This window comes from Perissodus microlepis, chromosome 7 (genome assembly GCF_051167445.1).
Source record: "Perissodus microlepis isolate ML-2025 ecotype Zambia chromosome 7, ASM5116744v1, whole genome shotgun sequence".
NCBI classification, from domain to species: domain Eukaryota; kingdom Metazoa; phylum Chordata; class Actinopteri; order Cichliformes; family Cichlidae; genus Perissodus; species Perissodus microlepis.
This window is the reverse complement of record NC_140467.1, coordinates 43,101,866-43,123,434: the sequence shown is the minus strand read 5'-3', so window position 1 is coordinate 43,123,434 and position 21,569 is coordinate 43,101,866. Positions and strand designations below refer to the sequence as shown.

General features: G+C 41.4%; 1 protein-coding gene across 4 annotated transcripts in view; it reads right to left on the bottom strand.

Moving 5' to 3' along the window:
• Nucleotides 1-21,569, bottom strand: part of uhrf2 (ubiquitin like with PHD and ring finger domains 2) — a 55,655-nt gene that overhangs the window by 22,455 nt on the left and 11,631 nt on the right. For 3 of the 4 annotated variants that reach the window (XM_084935238.1, XM_084935241.1, XM_084935239.1), the window contains exon 3: nt 19,218-19,537. In XM_084935238.1, the coding sequence (XP_084791364.1) occupies nt 19,218-19,537 (320 nt within the window). Of the gene's footprint in view, nt 1-340; nt 878-19,217; nt 19,538-21,569 lie in introns of those variants that run through there. The other variant, XM_084935240.1, reaches the window with a different exon arrangement.

Sequence of the window (21,569 nt, the reverse complement as noted above, 5' to 3'; positions counted from 1 at the left end):
ACCGGAAACAAAGCTCCCCACAGGAGTTTCCGCACCGGAAGTAGCATATGCTAACGTGCACATAGTCCCAGTGTATGTTTATTTTGACCTCAAGCAATTTGCCTTGATCATACCTACATTCACTAATTTGCTGCCAGATTTGCCCTGAACATGTGTACTAATAAAGTGGCCAGTTAATACGTTCTGTATTTTTCAATGAACGGGTATATTTTTATACATACAGCGCACCGGATTAGAAGGGGCATTAAGCGAAACAAAATAGATAAGTCAAACTTTATTCAACCCATTCACAATAACTCTCAAAAGTTGTAACACATAAAATACAGAACAATGCACTCACTTTTCCCGTTCATTCCTCTTCCGCGAATCCAAATTTTTCTGGATCTTCTTTTCAGTGATCTTATTCTTGCAGCAGACGCAAGAAATGACCCGCTTTTCGTCGTGATCCTCTGGCAGTTGCTGCGAGATAGTAGTATTTGTGGAGATGGAGAAATTACGCCTTTTCATAAAACGGAAGCACCAAGAAGGACCTCCTTGAAAGTCGTCGAGCTTCATGTCTCGTGCTATTGCTGTTGCCTTTTGTCGAATAGAGGCTGTAGAGACGCGTCTACCTGCTGTTCTCTGTTCAATAACCCACTGTTCAATTGTGTCCTCTAATTGTGGCCATCTCGCTTTGTTCCCTCGGAAACTCTGTCTGGTCTCCTTTACTTGGCGCAGTTCATCTTCTTGCTTCCTCCATTTCCGTACCATTGATTCATTAATTCGGAATTCTCTTGAAGCTGCTCTATTCCCAAGTTGAATTGCGCGACTGATAGCCTTGAGTTTTAAACTCGCTTCGTAAGCATATCTCTTAACACGTGCCATTTTGGGGTCCACACACCTTTATGTTGAATCACAGTACGTGTTACTCCGCGAGGCTCCTGAACGGCATTAGGCTACGGTAGCCGTAATGCTCCAACAATCCATCAAGCGGCGCGGGTTCGTAGCTTACCAAAGTCGCGCTAAAACATTTTGACAAATTTTTGAGCGCCGTGTACCACATGAAATCGGTTCGAGATCAGTAAGCACAACCAGAATTGATACATAAGGCGCACTGTCGATTTTGAGAAAATTAAAAGATTTTAAGTGCGCCTTATAGTTTGTTTGTTTTTTCAACTTTGTTTTATTGATTTCAACAATGACATACAAAGTTAGCAACAGTAAAGTCAATCTTGATTTCAGAATAGTGGTATGTCCATTATACCCTCCAACCCGAATTCTCCCCCTACCAGGTCCACACTAGACAAGACACCGCAGAGAACCAGTCTCTGCCCACACACACAAAAAAAACCAAAAAAACTAAAAACAAAAAAAAACAAACAAAAAAACCCCAACATCTCAGGACCCATACACATAACAAGCATAACCCCCAAAAAACAACAACAACCACAACCCCCCCGCCCCGCAAACAAACAAACAAACAAAAACAAACAAGGCAAAAACAGAGAAAACAAAAGCAGAGTAAGGACCAAACAAAACAAAAGGAAAAACAAATAGATAAGGTATAAATAAGATTTAAAAAAAACAAAAAAAAAAAAAAAAAACATTATAATGTAGCTTCGCTCAGTTCACTTCAGACTCAGGAAGTAAAGTAATGGTGTCCACCAGCAAGAGAAATGATTTCCAGATTTTGTTAAATTCCCTAATAGAACCTTTTAGAGAGAATCTAAGTTTTTCCAACTTTAAGTTAAAGAGCACATCTCTCACCCAATGATCATAAGTTGGGGGGTGGGGAAGCTTCCACTTCAACAGAATAAGCCTCCGGGCCAGTAAAGTGGTAAAGGCTAGGGCCTGTTTGAGGGGGCCAGATAAGTTCAAGTCGGGAGGAATGCCAAAAATTGCGGAGAGGGGGTTAGGAGGGACAGTCTGGCCATATGCCTGGTTAAGTGTGTCGAATATATTCCTCCAAAATGCACTCAGTTTCGAACAAGACCAAAACATGTGGACATGGTTGGCAGGCGATAGTCCGCATCTGCTACAGGCATCACTAATGGTTGGATAGATTTTAGATAATTTTGCGTTTGTATAGTGTACTTTATAGACCACCTTGCACTGAATCAAAGCATGACGAGCACAAATTGAAGACGAGTGAATCAATTTCAAAGCAGAATCCCACTGCTGTTCTAGCAGGGTTGTCTGTAGCTCTTCCTCCCATCTCAGCTTAATATGAGAAATGGATTTGGGGACCAAAGCATCTAGTATTTTATACAAGGCTGATATCAGTCTGTTTTGATGAGGGTTCGTCTGCAGGATGATATCCAGATTTGTTTCTGGAGGCCGATTGGGAAAGTGAGGGAACTGCGTTTTTACAAAATTTCTAGCCTGAAGATAACGAAAAAAGTTGGAATTAGGCAGGTTGTATTTAGACGATAGGTCAGCAAAAGATAGAAAGGTGTCCTGACTGTACAAGTCCTTAACAGTCCTAAGTCCGTTATCTTTCCAACTGCTAAAGGCCGCATCAGTGTTTGAAGGTGCAAAATTACAATTTTTTGATAAAGGCGTTAGCAAAGACGGTCCAAGTAGCCCGAAGTATTTTCTGAACTGTCGCCAAATAGTTACCGTTTCCTTAGCTATTGGATTATCCCCAACAAGGGTTGGAGAAAAAGGGAGTGGTGAGCTAAGTATTGATGATAATGAGCAACAGCTAGATGCAGTTTCCATTTGTACCCAGGCTGGTGCAGGGGTGTCGTTATGAACCCAATGTAAAAGTTTTTGTATGTTAGCTGCCCAATAGTAGTGTCTAAAATTGGGCAGACCAAGACCACCGTCAGTTTTAGAAGACTGAAGAATAGACTTGCGAATTCTAGCTTGTTTCCCTCCCCATATGAAATGTGACAGAATCTTTTCTAACTTGTCAAAAAATGCCTTGGTAAGAAGAATCGGGACATGTTGAAAAAGATACAAGAATTTTGGGAGGACACTCATCTTTATCAGGTTAACTCTCCCTGCCACTGACAATGGTAGAGAAATCCAACGGTCACAATCTTTCCCAACATTTTCTAGTAGGGATAGAAAATTCTCCCTCATCATTTTATGTATAGAAGAGGAAATAAAAACCCCCAAATATCTAAATCCGGTTTCTGTCCACTTAAAAGGCACTATTGAGTGGGGAAGAGCTCTGGCCAGGGAATTGAGGGGTTGCAACTCGCTTTTTTGATAACTGAGCTTATATCCTGACAGTGTACCATATTGGTCCAGTATGTCAAAAAGCACCGGGAATGAGTTTAGAGGGTCAGAAATGTACAGGAGCAAGTCATCTGCATAAAGGGAGAGTTTGTGGGTCACACCGAACCTTGTAATGCCTTTAAATCTATCCTCTGAACGCAGCCATATTGCAAGAGGCTCGATAGCAATGGCGAATAGGAGGGGTGAGAGAGGGCACCCTTGCCTAGTGCCCCTCTCAAGTGGAAAAGGCAAAGACAAGTTGTTGTTAGTACGAATACAGGTGGATGGCGAGGAATATAGTAGCTTAACCCAGAGAATAAAGTCAACCCCTAAGCCAAACCTATCCATCACCTCATAGAGGAAGCTCCACTCGACGCGGTCGAAAGCTTTCTCCGTGTCAAGAGATACCACAACCTCTGGAATTGAGTTGCATGATGTATGGATAATATTCAAGAGGCGTCTTGAATTGTCATATGAGTGCCTGCCGGCCATAAATCCCGTCTGGTCAGAGGCGATAATTTGTGGCAGAACACGTTGTAGCCTAAGTGCGAGGATTTTAGATAGTATTTTAAAATCAATATTTAAAAGAGAAATTGGTCTGTAACTGCTGCACAACAGAGGATCCTTGTCCTTTTTCAAGATTAAACAAATAGTAGCTTCGGACAAAGTCTTGGGTAATTGACATTTTGAAAAGGCTTCATTATACATATCTTTCAACAGTGGTGCCGTAAGATCAGAATTGGCTTTATAGTATTCTGCAGAGTAACCGTCAGGGCCCGGCGATTTACCTGTGTTTAAGGATTTAATGGCTTCTTGTACCTCTACTACAGTAATAGGTCCCCCTAATCCCTTCGTCAGATCTCTATCTATTCTTGGAAAATGTATATTTTGGAGAGTTTCTTCTGATAGAGGGGGAGAGCTTGAAGTGTACAGATTGGAATAGAAACTTACAAATACTTCATTAATTCCCTCTGGGTCCGATATTATGTCACCAGCAGCAGACTTGACCTTTGGGATTAGCTTGGAGGTTGCTTCGGCACGGGCTTGATAGGCCAGAAGTTTCCCTGCCTTGTCGCCGGATTCAAAAAAGCGTTGCTTAGTCTTAATTAATTGAACCATAGCTGTTGCGGCGGTGGTTAAATTGAGACTGGCTTGAACTTTCACACGTTCTGTATAGAGGTTAGGATCTGGGTTTGATGCATATCTGCCATCTAGATCTTTGAGCTTATTCAATAAACTGGACGTGTAAGTTAACTCTTTGTTCTTTAAATTTGACACAAATCCTATAAGCTGGCCTCTCATGTAGGTTTTCGACGTTTCCCATAATACACCTCTTGACACTTCAGTAGAGTCGTTCAACTCAAGGAAAAGTGAGAACTGTGATCTCAAAAAATTTGTGTAGTCATCCCTTATCAACAGGCTAGAGTTAAATCTCCAATGTTTAATGGGTCGAGACGGGGTCGCTAATACCACATCAAAAGAAACTGGTGAGTGATCTGAAATGGCGATAGCATGATACTGACAATGGCTAATTTTACAGAGAAACCTAATATCGACAAGAAAAAAGTCTATACGTGTATATGTACGGTGGGGATGAGAGAAAAAGGAAAATGCCTTAGTAGTAGGATTCGTATGTCGCCATGGATCCACAATCCCCAGCTGAGTTTTAAAAAATTCTAGGGTTTTAGCAGATTTATTGTCTGTGAAGGTTCTCAGTCATCCAGGTCATCGTAGTCAAAGGAGCTTGCCTTCAAGACTTTGAAAAGGACAAAATTATTGACCGCCTTACATATCACCGCCTTTACCCAGGGGATGCCATACCCTGCATCTACGGACTTCCTAAAATCCACAAGGAAGCTGTCCCACTCAGACCCATAGTCAGTAGCATAAACTCAGCCACTTATAACATTGCTAAACACCTTGCTACCATCCTTGCTCCTCTTGTGGGGAACACCCCACACCACATCAAGAACTCCACCGACTTCACTGACAAGGTCCAGAAACTTACCCTGGATCCAGATGAAACCATGGTGTCCTTTGATGTAGTCTCTCTCTTCACTTGCATACCCACCACGGAGGCCGTGGAGACTGTCAGAAAACGACTACAAAAAGACAGCTCCTTGGAGGACAGGACCAACTTCACACCCGATCAGATTTGCACACTGTTAGACCTCTGCCTCACCACTACATATTTCAAATACAACGAAGGCTTTTACAGACAAAAACATGGCTGTGCCATGGGCTCCCCCGTGTCACCTATTGTAGCCAACCTTTACATGGAGGAAGTGGAAAGGAAGGCTCTTGGCTCTTTCAAAGGAAGAGTACCCAGCCACTGGTACAGATATGTGGACGACACCTGGGTCAAAATCAAGACACAAGAAGTGGAATCCTTCACTGCGCACATTAACGCTGTGGATAAAAACATCAAGTTCACCAGGGAAGACACAAAGGACAACTGTTTGCCTTTCCTGGACTGCGCTGTGCACATTGAAGAGAACGGCAAACTCAACATCAAAGTTTACCGGAAGCCCACACACACGGACCAGTACCTCCTCTTTGACTCCCATCACCCTTTGGAACACAAACTTGGAGTAATCAGGACCCTACACCACCGGGCAGAACATGTTCCCTCTAAGCCTGAAGGAAAAAAGAAGGAACACACACATGTAAAGGAAGCACTCAAAACGTGCGGCTATCCTAAATGGGCGTTCTTAAAGTCAGCAAAGAGGCACAGAAAAGAAGACCAGACACCAGCGAGGGAGGATAAGAAGGACAGACGCAACAACATTGTCATCCCCTATGTAGCCGGTGTATCAGAAAAACTTAGGAGAGTTTTCTCCAAGCATGACATCCCGGTGCATTTCAGACCCAGCAACACGCTCAGACAAAAACTGGTTCACCCGAAAGACAAAACGCCAAAACACAGACTTAACAATGTGGTGTATGCTGTACAGTGCAGCGAGGAATGCCCAGACCTCTACATTGGAGAGACCAAACAACCACTTCACAAGCGCATGGCACAACACAGAAGAGCCACCTCCACAGGACAAGACTCAGCAGTCCATCTGCATCTTAAGGATAAAGGACACTCTTTCGAGGATGCCAATGTTCACATTTTGGACAGAGAGGACAGATGGTTTGAAAGAGGAGTGAAAGAAGCCATCTATGTCCACTGTGAGCGACCATCTTTGAACAGAGGCGGGGGTTTACGACACCAACTCTCTGCCATCTATAATCCAGTTTTGAGATCCCTTCCCAGACGCCTTAACGCCCACTCACATCCTGGGCCATCTGACCTCAGGAATTCGCATGATAAGGTGGGGCCAGGTTTCACAATGAACACACCCGAAACTCTGGCTGATTGGGACCCACACCCAGTTTCACACCTTGGCTCAGGCGATTAGAGGATCATCAGGGGGTCCTTTTGTCCCTCTGTGGGGGGATACTCCCACTAGGTTTATATCTGGGACTCTCCACCATTTGACCTTAGAACTGAAGAAGCTTCTCGGATGAGAGGTGAAACGTCTTCAAGTAACTTAAAGAAGTCCAGACGCTTTTCTTTGCAAGCTCCTTTGACTAGCAGATTTATTCAGGGAACAGGCCTTAGTTGACGATCTATCCAGCAGAGTGTCCTGAACCAAGTTAAAGTCACCTCCAATAATAAGATGATAGTTTTCCAAATTTGGAAGTGAAGAGAAAAGTTTAGCTATAAAAGAGTCGTCGTCCCAGTTCGGCCCGTACACGCTAGCCAGTATCACAAGTGAGCCCTGCAAGTTTCCTGACACAAATGTGAAACGGCCATCTGGATCAGCAATAACTTTATGTTGCTCAAACAGAATATTATTACGAATAAGTATGGCTGTCCCTCTAGCCTTGGCGTTAAATTTGGAATGATATATATTGCCGATCCAGTTTCTCTTGAGTCGCCTCACTTCTTTGTTGCAGAGATGCATCTCTTGAAGAAAAAACACATCTCCTTTAAGCTGCTGTAAATGCGCCATAACTTTGTTAACTTTGGTTGCATTCCCCACCCCTCTCACATTCCAGGAGACAATTCTAAGACCATTGATTGTGCTCGACATACCTTACTGTATTCAGACAGGTCTTTGATTTGACAAGTTGACAGTGGCCAGGGGAAGACTGGTGTCTGTATTTGAGGTAGCAGACTGTGAACAGAACAGGGGGGAAAAAAAAAAAAAAAAAAACAGAGAAAGAAAAATAAATAAATAAATAAAATAAAATAAAATAAAATAAAATAAAATAAAATAAAATAAAATAAAATAAAATAAAATAAAATAAAACACAACAACAAAAAAACATATAACAAGGCAATACATACATGCAGATCGAACAACATAAATTGGACCTGGAAACCCCCGAAAACAAAACTTACAAGTGTCCATTGCACCGCAGGGTGTAAACATTCCCCTGCGAAGACTTCGCCATCACAACTCTTATCAAATGGCTTGCTTCCCTGTGGCGGCAAGGTCTCACTATAAAAATATGCCTTGTCAATATTCTGCTAGAAAAAATTAAGGGACTAGGATGTATCTTACTATACAAAAGCGGACAGAAGAAAAGCACAAAAAAGGCAGGCTGAGGTATTGTTGTCCTCCATTTGTATATGGCAGGAATCAAACTGTAGGAGAGGCAATAATAATGAAAGAATGTGTGTTTATATAAAGTAAAACAGTATATACATATATGTGCACGTAGCAGACTAGCGTGCCAACGGTGGCATTAGAACAAAGTATAAACAGGGGTATTGTAAAGGAAAATGAGAGAAAAACAGAAAAAACAATGAAGTTAGAATTACTCAAACCATGCTGTCCTCTAGGTACCAAACATCAAACTAAAATGTCATGAGCCCTTCTACGGAAGTGGCAGGATCCAACCATGACCCTCAGATCAGGTTTCCAGAATGTTAGAACTCAGGGGACGGTGTGAGGCGATGTAGCTCCGAGCGTCGCCTGGTGACGCCAGTCGCTTCCGGTTCCCTTCGTCAGTCATAACGAACAGTTTGGCCGGGTAGCGAAGCTGAGGCTTGAGTCCAAGATCATACAACTCCTTCATAACTCCGCGGTAAGCGGACCGTTGTTCCAGCACCTCAGGGCAATAGTCCTCGACAATATGGATGGGAGTGTCCTTATATTTCAGTTTACCCCGCATTTCCCGAGCTTTGCGCACAACGAGCTCACGGGTCTGGTAACTATGGAAACAGACAACAACCGCTCGGGGTTTCGCGTTGGGGCCTGGTCTTGCCACCAGCGCCCGGTGGGCTCGATCCAACTCCGGGGCCGTTTTCAAAACGTCCACTCCAAATATGTCCACAAGCACCTGAGAAAAGAACACAGTTGGCCTGGGCCACTCAATATTTTCAGGGACCCCCAAGAGGCGAATATTGTTGCGGCGGCTCCTGCTTTCAACATCGATTAGCCTAGCTCTCAGCTTATCACTATCCTCCGCCACCACCGCTAACTTAGCCACCACGTCCTGGAGCTCCGCGTTTGTAGTTGTGGCCATGGTTTCCAAAGCTGTAATCCGTTGGTCATGGCTGTTGAGAGTCGTTTTGGATGCTGTCCAGCTTGTTTTCAAGTCGCTGAACGGATGTCTTGAATTCTGCCGAAAGCGAGGCTTTGTGCTCGTCCAGCGTGGTCTTTAGCATAGCCATGATAGCCTCATTAGCCGCACCGAGCTCATCTCTTTTTTGCTCCTGGTTCCTGGTGTTTCTACTGGTCATCTTGGCAGATTATGACACCAGACACACAATACCACCAATACAAGTCCACACTTTGTTGCGGGTAGTGAGAAATTATCAAGTAGTTGTGATAAAAGTAGGAGTCCTGCGAAGAGCGACTATTCCGACATGCCGTCAACCGGGAGTGCGCCTTATAGTTTGAAAGCTACGGTAATCAGTGCTTTATTCACTGTATACCTGGATTAATTATTTAACTTAATATGCACGTCTTTGAATTTTAGACAGTCATTGTCTGCAAAGTAGTCTTTACAAAGTATTTAAAATTAACTTAATCAAATGTTTTCTTTAGGACTGTGTTTAAATGTTCATTTAAAATCCTCAAAATGGACGAATGAACACAAAAAACGCCTAAGTCGAATACAACAGTTTTATATTTATTTTATATATATATTTCTTTCCAGATGTGCTTGTGGTGAAAACCATTTTTGGCCAAGAGGAAAAACATTAGCACATCCTGTATAATTTTAAATCTACCTCTGTTGCCAAATGGCGATTTAAACAAGTGAGAAATGGCTTCTTGTCTAGCAAACTCCCGGTGACTATAGGGAGGTTAATTGTGCAGGTTCTCTGCCTGCCAATCATCATCAAGCTGTAAGGATCAGACCTAACTCAGGATAAACTGACAGCTTGTTTGCTTGCTTGCCAATAGCTGGGATTATGCGTACAGATGAACAATGTGTTTAACGGCATAATGGCCCGCAGACTCGGTCCGTTCACAAACTGGGGGGGGGGGCTCATGTTGGAGGAAGTAGAGAATTGTGTGCATGAACGAGCAGTGCATGCGTGTGTTTCTCTGGAAAGCTGAGCCTAAAACTGACCACTGACTCAGAAACCAACAATGCCCCGTTGTGCTCAGCTAAAAATGCCTAGAACACCCAACATATTACAAATTTATTGTGGAAGATTTTATGCTGCTTTACTTACTTTTTGCTTTACTGTCTATTGATAAGCCTTTGGGGCCTATTTGAAGCCATTTTAAACTGACTGGAGAGAGCCCACAGAGACCAAAATGTAAGCTGTGGCACAGCTAGTGTGCTCCCAGGAAGTGGAGGCTGAGGCTCATTTATGGGATTTCCTCTTTTAGGCCCAGGGGATTACTGTGGTTTTAGAAAGAGTGGGGTGAATACAAGCAATAACACCCACCCCCAGACAAACATCAACATGCACATGTGTTACAAACACACATGTGAGAGAGGAATATCGGCTTTCCCACTCAATGGGGTTTAAACAGGAAGCAGAGGCAGAAGTACCATAAGTTGTAACTCAGTCCTCTGCATGTAAATATAAACAACAACAACAACTTTTGAGGACAGACAATGTGATTAACAGTGACGTCAACAGTCTAATACGATTCAGTTATTTTCATACGCTTGTAAACGGTAGCAGAATTACATCATGGGTGCACTACAATTAATTTAATGGGAAACATGACTGCACGCTGCCTCAGATGAATTAAAACAAGGCCACTGTCTCTGCATTGCATTGTGTTAAAAGCTTCAGAAAGACTTTGCTATTATTTTTTTTGGGGGGGGGGTTTCTATTTCTGGGGTCAGACAGGATTGGTTATTAAGTTTATTCACACAGACTGAAGATGGTGGACTAATGCAGACAGCTCCAGATTTGTATATGGACAGCAGATGCATTTTTTTAGATATATGAATTCATTTTTTGTGTGTTTCTGTTCAGTTTGGTCTCAGAGTGATTTGTGATGTAACCGCATAGTTACATATTTCAGGCTGCTCAGACGTCTGCACGGGGGTCACACTGACCCTCACAGCTGCAGAAATCATAGGTTCTGCTGCCATTACTGGTGCACACTGTACAATTACAAACTCTTTAAAACTGCACCTCTACAGCTGCAAACAAAACATCTTCTAATACCTCTTAAAACTTACAGCAATCATTTTTGTTTGGGGATACAGAACAATGACCCAAAGAACAGAAAATCGACCGTTTAAGCACCGACAACAGCTGCCAGACTTTTTGGCAGCTATTCAGCAAAGACATCAGTACTCCATACAACAGTGCATGGTTAATGGGTGGAGGCTATTCTCTTTAGATGCTGCTTTCAAGTACAATCCAACCGAGTACTGTCTTGCAGCCACTCTAATGCTCCCATTTTACCTGCATGGCTCACAAATGTCGGGACAACTATAAAATGTTAAAGCAACACTGTTTAACTTCTAAAAGAAAAACACTGAAATAGTGACTACAGTGGTTGGATAATTTGACCAAATGAGTAGCATGCTAAGGTACAGACATGGTAATGGTAATGGTTTTGACCTACTCTGGTGTCCCACTAAGCCATGGGACAGCCACAGCATGCATGCAGGCACTACAACTGACATAGCTAAACTGAATTAGAATAATTTATATGTGTGTAATATAAAATAGGAAAAGAGGCCATAAACCAGCCTGTCAGAGCTCATGGTCATACTAAACATGATCTTAAATTTAGTAAGCTACATAATGCCGGTGGATATTCTCACTACAACTGTAAAAAGCCGATAAAAGCCATGTAGTAATATGGTGCTGCAACTCAAAAGTTAAACAATAACGGCTCTGTTGCAGAAAAGGAAACAGAGTGGGTGAAGAGTGAGAAAGAGAACTGAAACTAAACTTTGTTTCATCCTTATTTCCTTGGCACTTACTAAACTAGGAATGAAAGGAGATAAAACTTCCTTAGCGATACTCTCGTGCTCAGATAATGGCAGGCTAACCGCCAGCACTTTAGATATTAATAAGCCCTCCTCTTCAGCATACATGGATCTACGTTAATTAGAAGACGAGACCCACTAAAGCTTCACTTTGAGTTAAACTGACCAAAAAACCACCCCTTTTAGCTTAAAAACGTAAATATCGAGTGGGATTAAAAACAGATCTCAGCTCCTCACATGAGGTGCAGAACTCCTGATAGTAGCAGAAACTTTTTACAACAGAAGTTTTGACTTCTCATTGCAGGTAAAGTATCTGTAATGATAAATAAGTGCCCCAGTAAAGAATACAAAAAAGAGAGCCAGGATGCTAAATAACAGAATACTAAAATTAAAACACTTCTTTGAGCTCCTATGCCATGTCATAAAAAGTATTCTCTCACAATATCAATGACACAGTGACACCGTAGGTATATGTTCCCCAGCTCGCATAATAATGACAGAAGCCCAAGCATGTCTGAAAGCGAAAGCATCATGTCAGTTTCAGATGACAATTTAACACCTAAAGAGGGAGATAATTCAATAGCAGGAAGTGGCTTGCCTACTAAACGCCAGACCTCAAGAAAAGCACAATACTTTGCAAAACATGCAAGTGTTAGCTAGCATCTCATAACATCTCAGGCAGGAAATATTTTTCAAGTCCTATTTTATTATGTGTGCAGGCTCCTGAAGAGTTACAATTTACTTTAATTACTTTTTTATTCAACTAAAGTATTAAATATCTCTCCTTCAAAGGGAGGGAGTATGTAACTGGTTCTGTTTGTTACCAGACTAGCAGCCAGTTTTCAAAATATTTTTCAAATTTTGCCTGATGGTAGATAGTAGGGCTGCCACGATTAGTCGACTAGTCACGATTACGTCGACTATCAAAATCGTCGACGACTGATTTAATAGTCGATGCGTCGTTTGAAGCTTTGTAAGATCACAAAAGACGCAGGAATAAGTAGTAGGATTTAAGAGTGTAATAACGGACTGAAACAGAAGATGGCAGCACTGCATGTACAAGGATGCCAGCTGCCGTTAAACCCCGAAGAAGAAGAAGTAGCTTTGTCCCAGAATTCATAGCGCAGCCCTGCTCAGTTTCCAACAATGGTGGCAGCTAGTTAGTTTTAATATTACTCTTATTATTCTTTCTGGGTCACAAAATAAATGTTTAACATATTTTCAGGCGAGAATGTGTAAACCTCAAATATCTGCTCAGTTTATCAAGACACCACATATTTTGAAAAGCGCTCCGACATCTGCAGTGTTGGGTAAGTTACTTTAAATTAGTAACTTAGTTACATTACTAGTTACTTCCATCAAAAGTAACTCAGTTACTTCAAGTTACTCGTTACTTTCAAAGTAATTAGTTACTAGGGAAAGTAACTTTGGTTTTGCTCAGACTTCTCTTGTTAATGTGTTGCTAACTGGATACCCAGCAAGAGTGCCAGTCTTCTAGCTTGCTTACTTGCCACAAGTGCAATGTGCCACCTACCAAAGGAAAAAATGTGTATATTTCCACGAGAGAAATCCCACGCCTGGACCGTCGTTGACTGCTGCCATGATTCTAGCCTACGTTACAGCGTCATGTGCGCTTTTTACATCCAACACAAAAACTGCAGTCGTGGTGCTTTTGATTGTACTCAGAACTCAGAAATCCTGCCTTCTGAATAGGAAGATGTAGGTAACACCAGACTGCAGATGAGCTGCTTACAGGGCTGGACTGGGACAAAAAAATCAGCCCAGGCATTTTGACTAGAGACCGGCCCACCATTATAGGAAAAATCATAAAGACTTTGAATGAAAACAAACACTGTTGTGACAGGGATGTACACTGTTCTGATGGTATATATGCATCAATCTATCAATCGTTTGTTGTAAGACTCAGATAATTATTTATTAAAAGCTAGACATTTGAAATGAGAATAAGAAAGTATTTCTTTGTGCCCCCCTCTCCCTGTTAATGCCCTGCCTGGCCCCCTGGCAAAACTTTGCTAGACCCACCCCTGCACAGTTACCAGCTGTCAGCTACTTAGAAAAGGATCCTGGTGTTATTTGTCTCTCAGAAACAGTTCATAACTTCCCTTCAACTCATTCATGTCACCTAAAAGGTAAACCTGTTTCTCCATCACCTGTTCAGCTCTGATGATTCAGTAAGGACATCTCCTGGTTTCATCTTCATGTTTCCCTCACCAGATAACCAAACCGATATTAGGACCAGCAGCTTTACAGCTGTGGCTCCAGCAAACATCAGCTGATACTAGAAAGTAATATTAAATAAATTCTAACAACAGCTGATCAAACGTGCTGCTGTTGTTTAACGCGACATCCGGTGGTTTCCTCTTTCTGGCGCAAAGTGGGCGATAAATAAACAAGAGGGAAAAGCCGATCAGCTGATCATTGATCAGTTTCATGATTAAAGTAGCAACAGGAGAGGGAGGGGAGAGAATGAGAGAAGAAGAGGCAGCTGTGCAGCAAAGACACAGAATAACTCCAGCTTTGTGTCTTTTTCATTGTAGCTGAAGTCCGGGGCAAACTGTTCCTTTTCACCTCAATACGAAACGCGTAATATTTTCTCTGAATACGAGACGATTCCGTTTTTTACGGGACGGTTGGCAACTCTAATAATTAACCGTATGAACAAAATAAAGTTCAACATCAGTAACATAGCACCCACCCAGCTGTATAGAAACTCCGTCATGCTAGCTAGCACGCAGTACGAAAAAGTCAGCATAACGAAAATAAACTCCACCTAAACTTGGTTTATATCTGACCCAGATGGACTGCAGGTTATAACTTCTTACCTGAAGTTCAGTTCACACTCAGACCAGCGGCCGCTTCGGGTCTCTCCTCCTGCCTCCCCTTTCCCTCATCCACCTGCTGGCCTCCACCACTTGCTAATGTTACTGAATCTGTGGAAGCTCCGCGATGCCACCACAAGAAGTAACGAGTAACGAGCCTATCTAAATCCCAGTAACGACTAACGCATTCCTGATTTTGGCATAATAACTAGTTACCGTGCTCGTTACCACAATAATAACGTAGTTACTGTAACGCGTTACTTAATAACACGTTAGTCCCAACACTGGACATCTGTTACCCACTAGCTCGATAGTTAGCCGGGGGCAAAGCTCACTAGAGCCCGTGAGAACCCCGGACTCCCGGCAAATCGTTTTCAAACCCACCGCCGTCTTTCGCTACTCAGGTTAAACATATATAAGTCACTTAGATAACTTACAAATGTTATTGTTTGGCTTTTTTAGTATTTTATTTGTTCCTGAGTAAATCGGTTTGGCTGAGATTAAAGTTATAGTTTTTACACAGCTGAATAAACGTCAAGCAGACAACTGATTATCAGAAGTGTGAGATGCTCAAGAATATGCTCCGGTGTCCCGTTATATTTTAGATAGCAAGGAGTTTATTAAACTTCACCGAAACAATCTGCAAATTTCATTAAAATTTAATAAACTATCATCTTGTCTTTATTTTTAGTTAGCACATACCTTAAACACTTAAAGCTGTAAGCTAATGATAGCTATATAAGAGCAGATTCATGCTGGTGCAATAAGCTGTAGGTTTTACGTCCAATGGATGCATGATCTGATTAGTCAACTAATCGCAAAAATAATCGGTGACTAGTCGACTATCAAAATAATCGTTTGTGGCAGCCCTAGTAGATAGCACTAACAACTCGAGCTGATTTAATTTTGATTAAGTTGATGTTGAAAAAAATGTCAAGAAACCACATCAAATAATCATCATATGAAAAAGCATGTTGGGATTTTTTTCAATACGACACCCTATGACGTCACAATGACGTCCTAACAGGCTGACCTCATCACATTGTAATAAAAACATCATAGTTTTAGTACAGCCATTGCCTTTCAGGGCAGAAAACAACATTTGTGCTACTTTTGTGCTCATGTTTTACTTACACTGTGTCACTACTACTCCACTACAATATTACTCCTGGCACATTATGGCAACTGATTCACACTTTGAATGAGGTATGTGTCACCAATGAGAGTAGCTGATTGGAATAGAAGGCTGGAAAATGCCTTTGATTTTGTTTGCATTGAATGCTGTTGCCTCCATTCCACATTTCCTTGTAATATCATTATATATCGCTATTCTTTAAACAAAATTTCCTTAAGCTATTTTCTGTAGCTTCTTGTGGCACTTAAAAGACCAAAGAATAATAATTAATCATTAATAACACGTCGATATACTGACTGAAAAGCACTTTAAATGTCATACCACCCCACTTCAAGTTATGTCCAGGTCATCCTAAAACCAAAATTATCATCTCTAATCCATCTGTTTTCAATTTGTGGATTTTGTGTCATTGTCTTGTTACATGACCCAAGGTTCAGATCATGGACTGCTGCCCCGAAATTCCCCTATAATGTTTCCTGACACAATTTTGAATAGGGCTGTTCGATATAACAATATATATCGGACGACAATATGAAAACGTCTATCGTTTCATATTACGCTATCGTTTGTTTTCGTGGTTTTACAAAATAAACTGTTTATTCATTTCTTAAAGTTCTCTCTTTCTCTTATATTTAAAATAACCCCACCACAGACTCAAACATGGCAAACCTCTTCTACCACCTATGCAAGAATCACATGAAAGAGTATGGAGAGAGTTTAGGGACGAGAAGCAAAAGAAGAGCCGTCAGGTGCTCAAAACAAACCTTAGACTCAAACGTTAGAACAGGCTTTTCCCCGCAGCACGCCGTGTAATAAATACTCACAAAAAATGGCTGCCCTGAAAAATGCCCGAGATTCACAGAATTTACAGAAGATTTTTGTGATATATATCGTTGTCAGGACAATAAATGTCTCATAGCGGGATATGAGATTTTGGTCATATCGCACAGCCCTAATTTTGAATTTGTTCTTTTCTACAGGGCTGTTTAGGATGACCTGACCATAATGTAGCAAAGCAACTTGAAATCATGATGCCACCTCCACCATGCTTTACACATGAGGTCTGGATGTTGGTATGCAGGGTTTTATTTTGGGCTTTTGTCGAGTATCTAAGGCCATGTCCACACTAATACATTTTGGTTTGAAGACACATCTTTTTCTCTCCGTTTTGGCCTTCCGTCCACACTGAGATGGCGCTTTTGGTCAAGGAAAACTGAGCTTTTTGAAAATGCTCTCCAAAGTGGATAAAATGGAAAATGCCGTTTTCGCGTCACAGTGTGGACTGTGAAAACGCTGGCTTTCGAAAACGCATTTTAGTCATATTATGCAGTCATGTGGCCAATTCAACTAAGATGGCGGACGGCGTTGTCCAGCAGTTGTTTTGTTTGCTCTCAATTTTGACAGCCCTATTAAAGATCAATATCAGTTTGTACATGCTCCAGATAGCTCCAGATAAAACTTGGCACTTTTCCGCGACGTTTTGCTGCGACGTTTCAAAGAGCCGGAAAGTAAATAAACGGCAGATGGAAATGACGCATGTCGAATCGTCTTACATTTCATGCATGCGCAGTACAGGAACGTCGAGTTTGAAAACAATAGTGTGGACGCGGAGCATTTTTAGACGAAAACGCCGTTTTCAAATTTATCCAGCTAAGTGTAGACATAGCCTAACTGGTCGCTTTGAAATCTTTTGAAAGTGGCTTTCCTATTCTTATAAATAAATCTTCAGTTTTCATGTTTATTTTTTCTTATAGTCTTTTAGACATCTAACAAAGATTTTATCAACTTGTAGGGAATTCTCTTACTCCTCGGAAGACCCCTCAATTTTTCTCTATTTGTATTAACTTTATCTTACAATGGACTGAATAACATCTGGGTCTTTAACGTAACACGTAACAATACAGCTTCCTCTAAGGTCAAAGGAAAGATGAATTAAAAGTTTAATTTATATTCAAAGCTCAATTCAAGTGGTCCACACTTCTTAAGAAGATCCAATCCTTCTTAAGAAGAGGATTGAATAAACTATATAAGTGATTTTTATTGGTTAAATTCTCCAGGCATGTTTTGGAGAAGTTCACTTACTATGAATTACCTATGAATAGCCTAATTGTAGTTTAGATAAATATCAGCCCATATTGTAGGGGTAGTCAATGCAGAAACCCTCCAACTGTAATTTAGATTTGCCTGTGATGTCCTTAATGATTACGAGAATCTTACACTTATGTCGGGTTCAGCAAAAATGTAACAGTCTAACGCACATGCTCAGTTCCTCAGAGCAGCCAAGAGGAGATTGTCCCAACATTTAGCCCCATTTCCATTTTTGCGGCTCATTATGTTCTGTCGCAATACTGCCCCAAACATTGCATGCAAAAACATGGCGGTTCATTTCGTAGGGCTGGTTGTCTTTCTCAGACTGTGCAGGCAGGTGTTTGAGGGGGAGTGCGTGTGCGTGGGAAGGCAGAGGAATCTTAACCACCCTCGAATTTTCTCTGGCAAACAAAATGATGGAAAAAACCTGGAATGGTGCTCAGGACAGAGAGGTAAATATGCACTTAGTAGGAGGCAAAAGAATATACTGGATAAGCTCGTACTGAAAACGAAAGCTAATAATTGCGGATAGTGGTAAGAACATTAACTGCGATCATATTCTTGGCTGGTAAAGATGCAAATCAAATATTATGGTAACATCCTGCGTTTAAAGCTGTTCTAACTGGTTTCTCCCTTTCTCTCCCTTTTCTGTCTCTCATGACTTTCAACAATGGAATAATCCAAATAAGGAACCTGAGACTAAAGCAAACGAAATAAATAGAAGCATATGTGATTCATAAGAATGATATTTTATATGTTTTAATGAAAAGGGGGAAAAAACGATGTAGATTTGTTAATTCCCCCTACAGGAGCATTCTTATCCCGCTGCAAATGATACAAAACTGAATCAAAGCTGAATACTGGAGATTTGGGAAACTGGGGGATGCCAAATGGGAATGAAGCCCACATAAAAGAAAACGCAATGACTGCTCAACAAACCCCCGATACCATTTCTCTGGCGCAGCATCCCTTGACAGAAACACATGCACACTACGATAGACACGGCGAGGAGGCTATGTCTCACCGGTGGCATGTTCACAGCAATTACAGACAAAGCTGAAGAAGGCAAGCAAAGAGGTAATGCTCCTGAGAACTCATGAGTTGCCATGGAAACATCGGCTTTTGAATGAATTTGCTGGAAAAGGGGTATGCGCGAGATAGAGTCCAAATTGTAGTATCAACTACACAAACCCCCTTTCTCCATCCCCCGGACTGCCAGGAGAAAACAGGCTGCTATTCCCAGCGGTTAGTGATGCTTGCAGCCAGCAGTACCATAAACAAGCACACAGCACATTTATGTTTAGTGGTGAACGCACTGGCTGCATGAACAAAAATGTTTTTAATACCTGGGATATGAAACCGTACTTTCTGCTGTGAGGAAGGCAAACATTTTGCATTGGCGCTAAAAAATTCAGATCGGGCAGGATTTGAGCGTCTAGAATGATTTTCTTTCACCAGAACAAAATGCCGCCGCACCGATGTGCCGCGTTTGTTATCACTGCTAGGCTGCATCAGTAGAATGGGCCACTACTTACTCTTCATATTTAATGTGGTAAATTACGTCCTCTTCTCTCTCCTTGCTCTCCGATGCTGCTGTAGAGTCTGTCTGAGAGGTGGAGGCTCCGTTACTCTCAGAGTTTAACACAACATTAGTCCTGTTACTGTCCGTGTTTTGACCGTGGCCGTGGGCCTGTCCCTGCTCGGCCTCCAGTTTTCCATTAGTCCTTTTTGGGGGCCGGCCCACCTTGCCCTTTGTGGGCGTTATCTGTCCTTTGGGAGCGCGTGTCACATTTTCAATGCAGGCCTCAAACCAGGCACCGATGCTGACGTCTCTGCAGTCCACCAGCTCGTTAATCTGAGGAGAGAAAATGACTAAATTAACACCCGGTCCTGTTCGAACCCCGCACACAAATATCGTCTTTCTTTTTTTTTTTTGAGGAGCTGATGTGTAGGGGGATTATAACATCCAGTGTCAAAGACTATTACAGCACATGCCAGAGTCAAAATTCTAAAACAGCAATAACCCTGTTATTATCATTTTTCACTTTGTAAATACAAAAAACAAACCATCACAGAGTGAATGTTATGCAGTGGATGGGATAAAAAACAAAACCTTTGACTGGAAAGAATAACATTATATATTGAAAGACAAAAAAAGACACAAATCCTTTTGGGGTTGCATCAGGAAGAGCATCCAGCGTAAAAAATAAATAAATAAATAAAATCTGCCAAATCAAACATACGGAGCTACCCACTGTGGAAATCCCTTATGAATAAAGAAGCAGCTGAAAGTAGCTTTTAGTGAAAGAAAAAAAATATTTCAAAAGTGATGACTCTTTTGGGATATCCTCTGTAAAAGCACATGCATGTTTGCTTATGTATTTTGAGCTTTTCATGGGCTGAATTTAAATGTTTTTACAGTTTTTAGGCTAAAAGAATAGCCAGAAACAGCATAATGCTAATATATGCCAAGCTAATTAACTGAAAATGCAACGTTACAAGACTCAACCACTCCTTCATTGCAAATCCAACTCTGGATTAGCCTAGCTTTGTTGTCAAAACATTTACATTAAAACAAAGTATGACCACACTGAATGATTGCATGATTGTTTCAATGTCTCTTTTTTGTCATATATCTCTAAGCTAACTTTTTTTCTCTTCTCTTTCCCCTCACTCCCCAACTGTCTGAGGCAGATTGCTGCCTAGTTCCGATCTCTTCCAGCTATAAAAGGGAGTTTTTCCTGCCTACTGTCGCCAAGTCTGTGGGGTTGTTCTTCTAAGATTGTAGGGATCTTTACCTTACAATTGAGATATGCAGACACTTGGCTGCTTACCATGTGATGTTTACTTGTGTGCCTGTGATGGCATCAGCCACACATGGGTAAATTAGTCCATTTGTTCACTTTATTAGTTTGTTTTGCAGTTTTCTTCATTAATATAATTCATTAATCATTTGGTTAAACCTAACACTGATATTATGAGGCGCGCACATAGTAGCATTGTGTGGTTTTTCTAAAATGTTTTGTTATATTAATTATGTTTATCTTTCTTTGAGTTCCCTGGGTTTGGGCGGTGGCTGTTTCCTGTCTGGGCAAAAGGCGTGGCTGAGGACTCCAGGAACAAAATGCCTGCTCAGCAGGACCAACCATGGGCTTACCAGGAGTAGGGGTGTTTTAGGTTTAGTTAGGTTATTCTGTGCTTAGTTAATATTAGTGTGTTTTTGTTTCCCCCTACTATGTGTAAATGGTTTTGCCAAACCATTATAAAAGCTACCCTCATGTGTCTTTGTAATTAGGTCAGTTTGTGAGTTAAGTTGTGTCTCACTTTGTTTGTTTCTGGAAATTACTTTTCGTAGAGTTATATTTAGTTGACCTCTTTTATGGGCCTGCTAATTATGATTTGAATTTTGTCATTTTTTAACTTTTTTGAGGGTTAAAATAAAGAAAACCCTTTTTGAAGATATTTTTTGCCTGTGTCCTCTATGCCTTGGCTGCTTGGTCCCTCACAGTGCCAAAGCAGTTAAAGCAGTCAGATGAAGGCTGTTTATGCAGCAACCTCTGCAACGAATTTCGTGTGGCGACAGCCAGCAACCGCTAACAACCATTCACCAACCAGTTGGGGGAATACACATTTTTCCTAGTGGCTGTATCACACATTTAGCACCATGGAATAACGTCCAGCAGTAAAGTTAAGAGTGGTACAAACTGTGTCGGGCTTTTTCACAACACTCCTGGAGTTGATTAATTATATTTTTAGGCTATTTATCTCCAATTTTATTTGACTGGTGGCCTTTCAGTCAAATAAAATTTATTTTATCTAGGAAAAAATGAAGCAATTCCCATGTCTCCTTTTAATTACGCTACGTAACTATTAATTGTAAGCAGTAA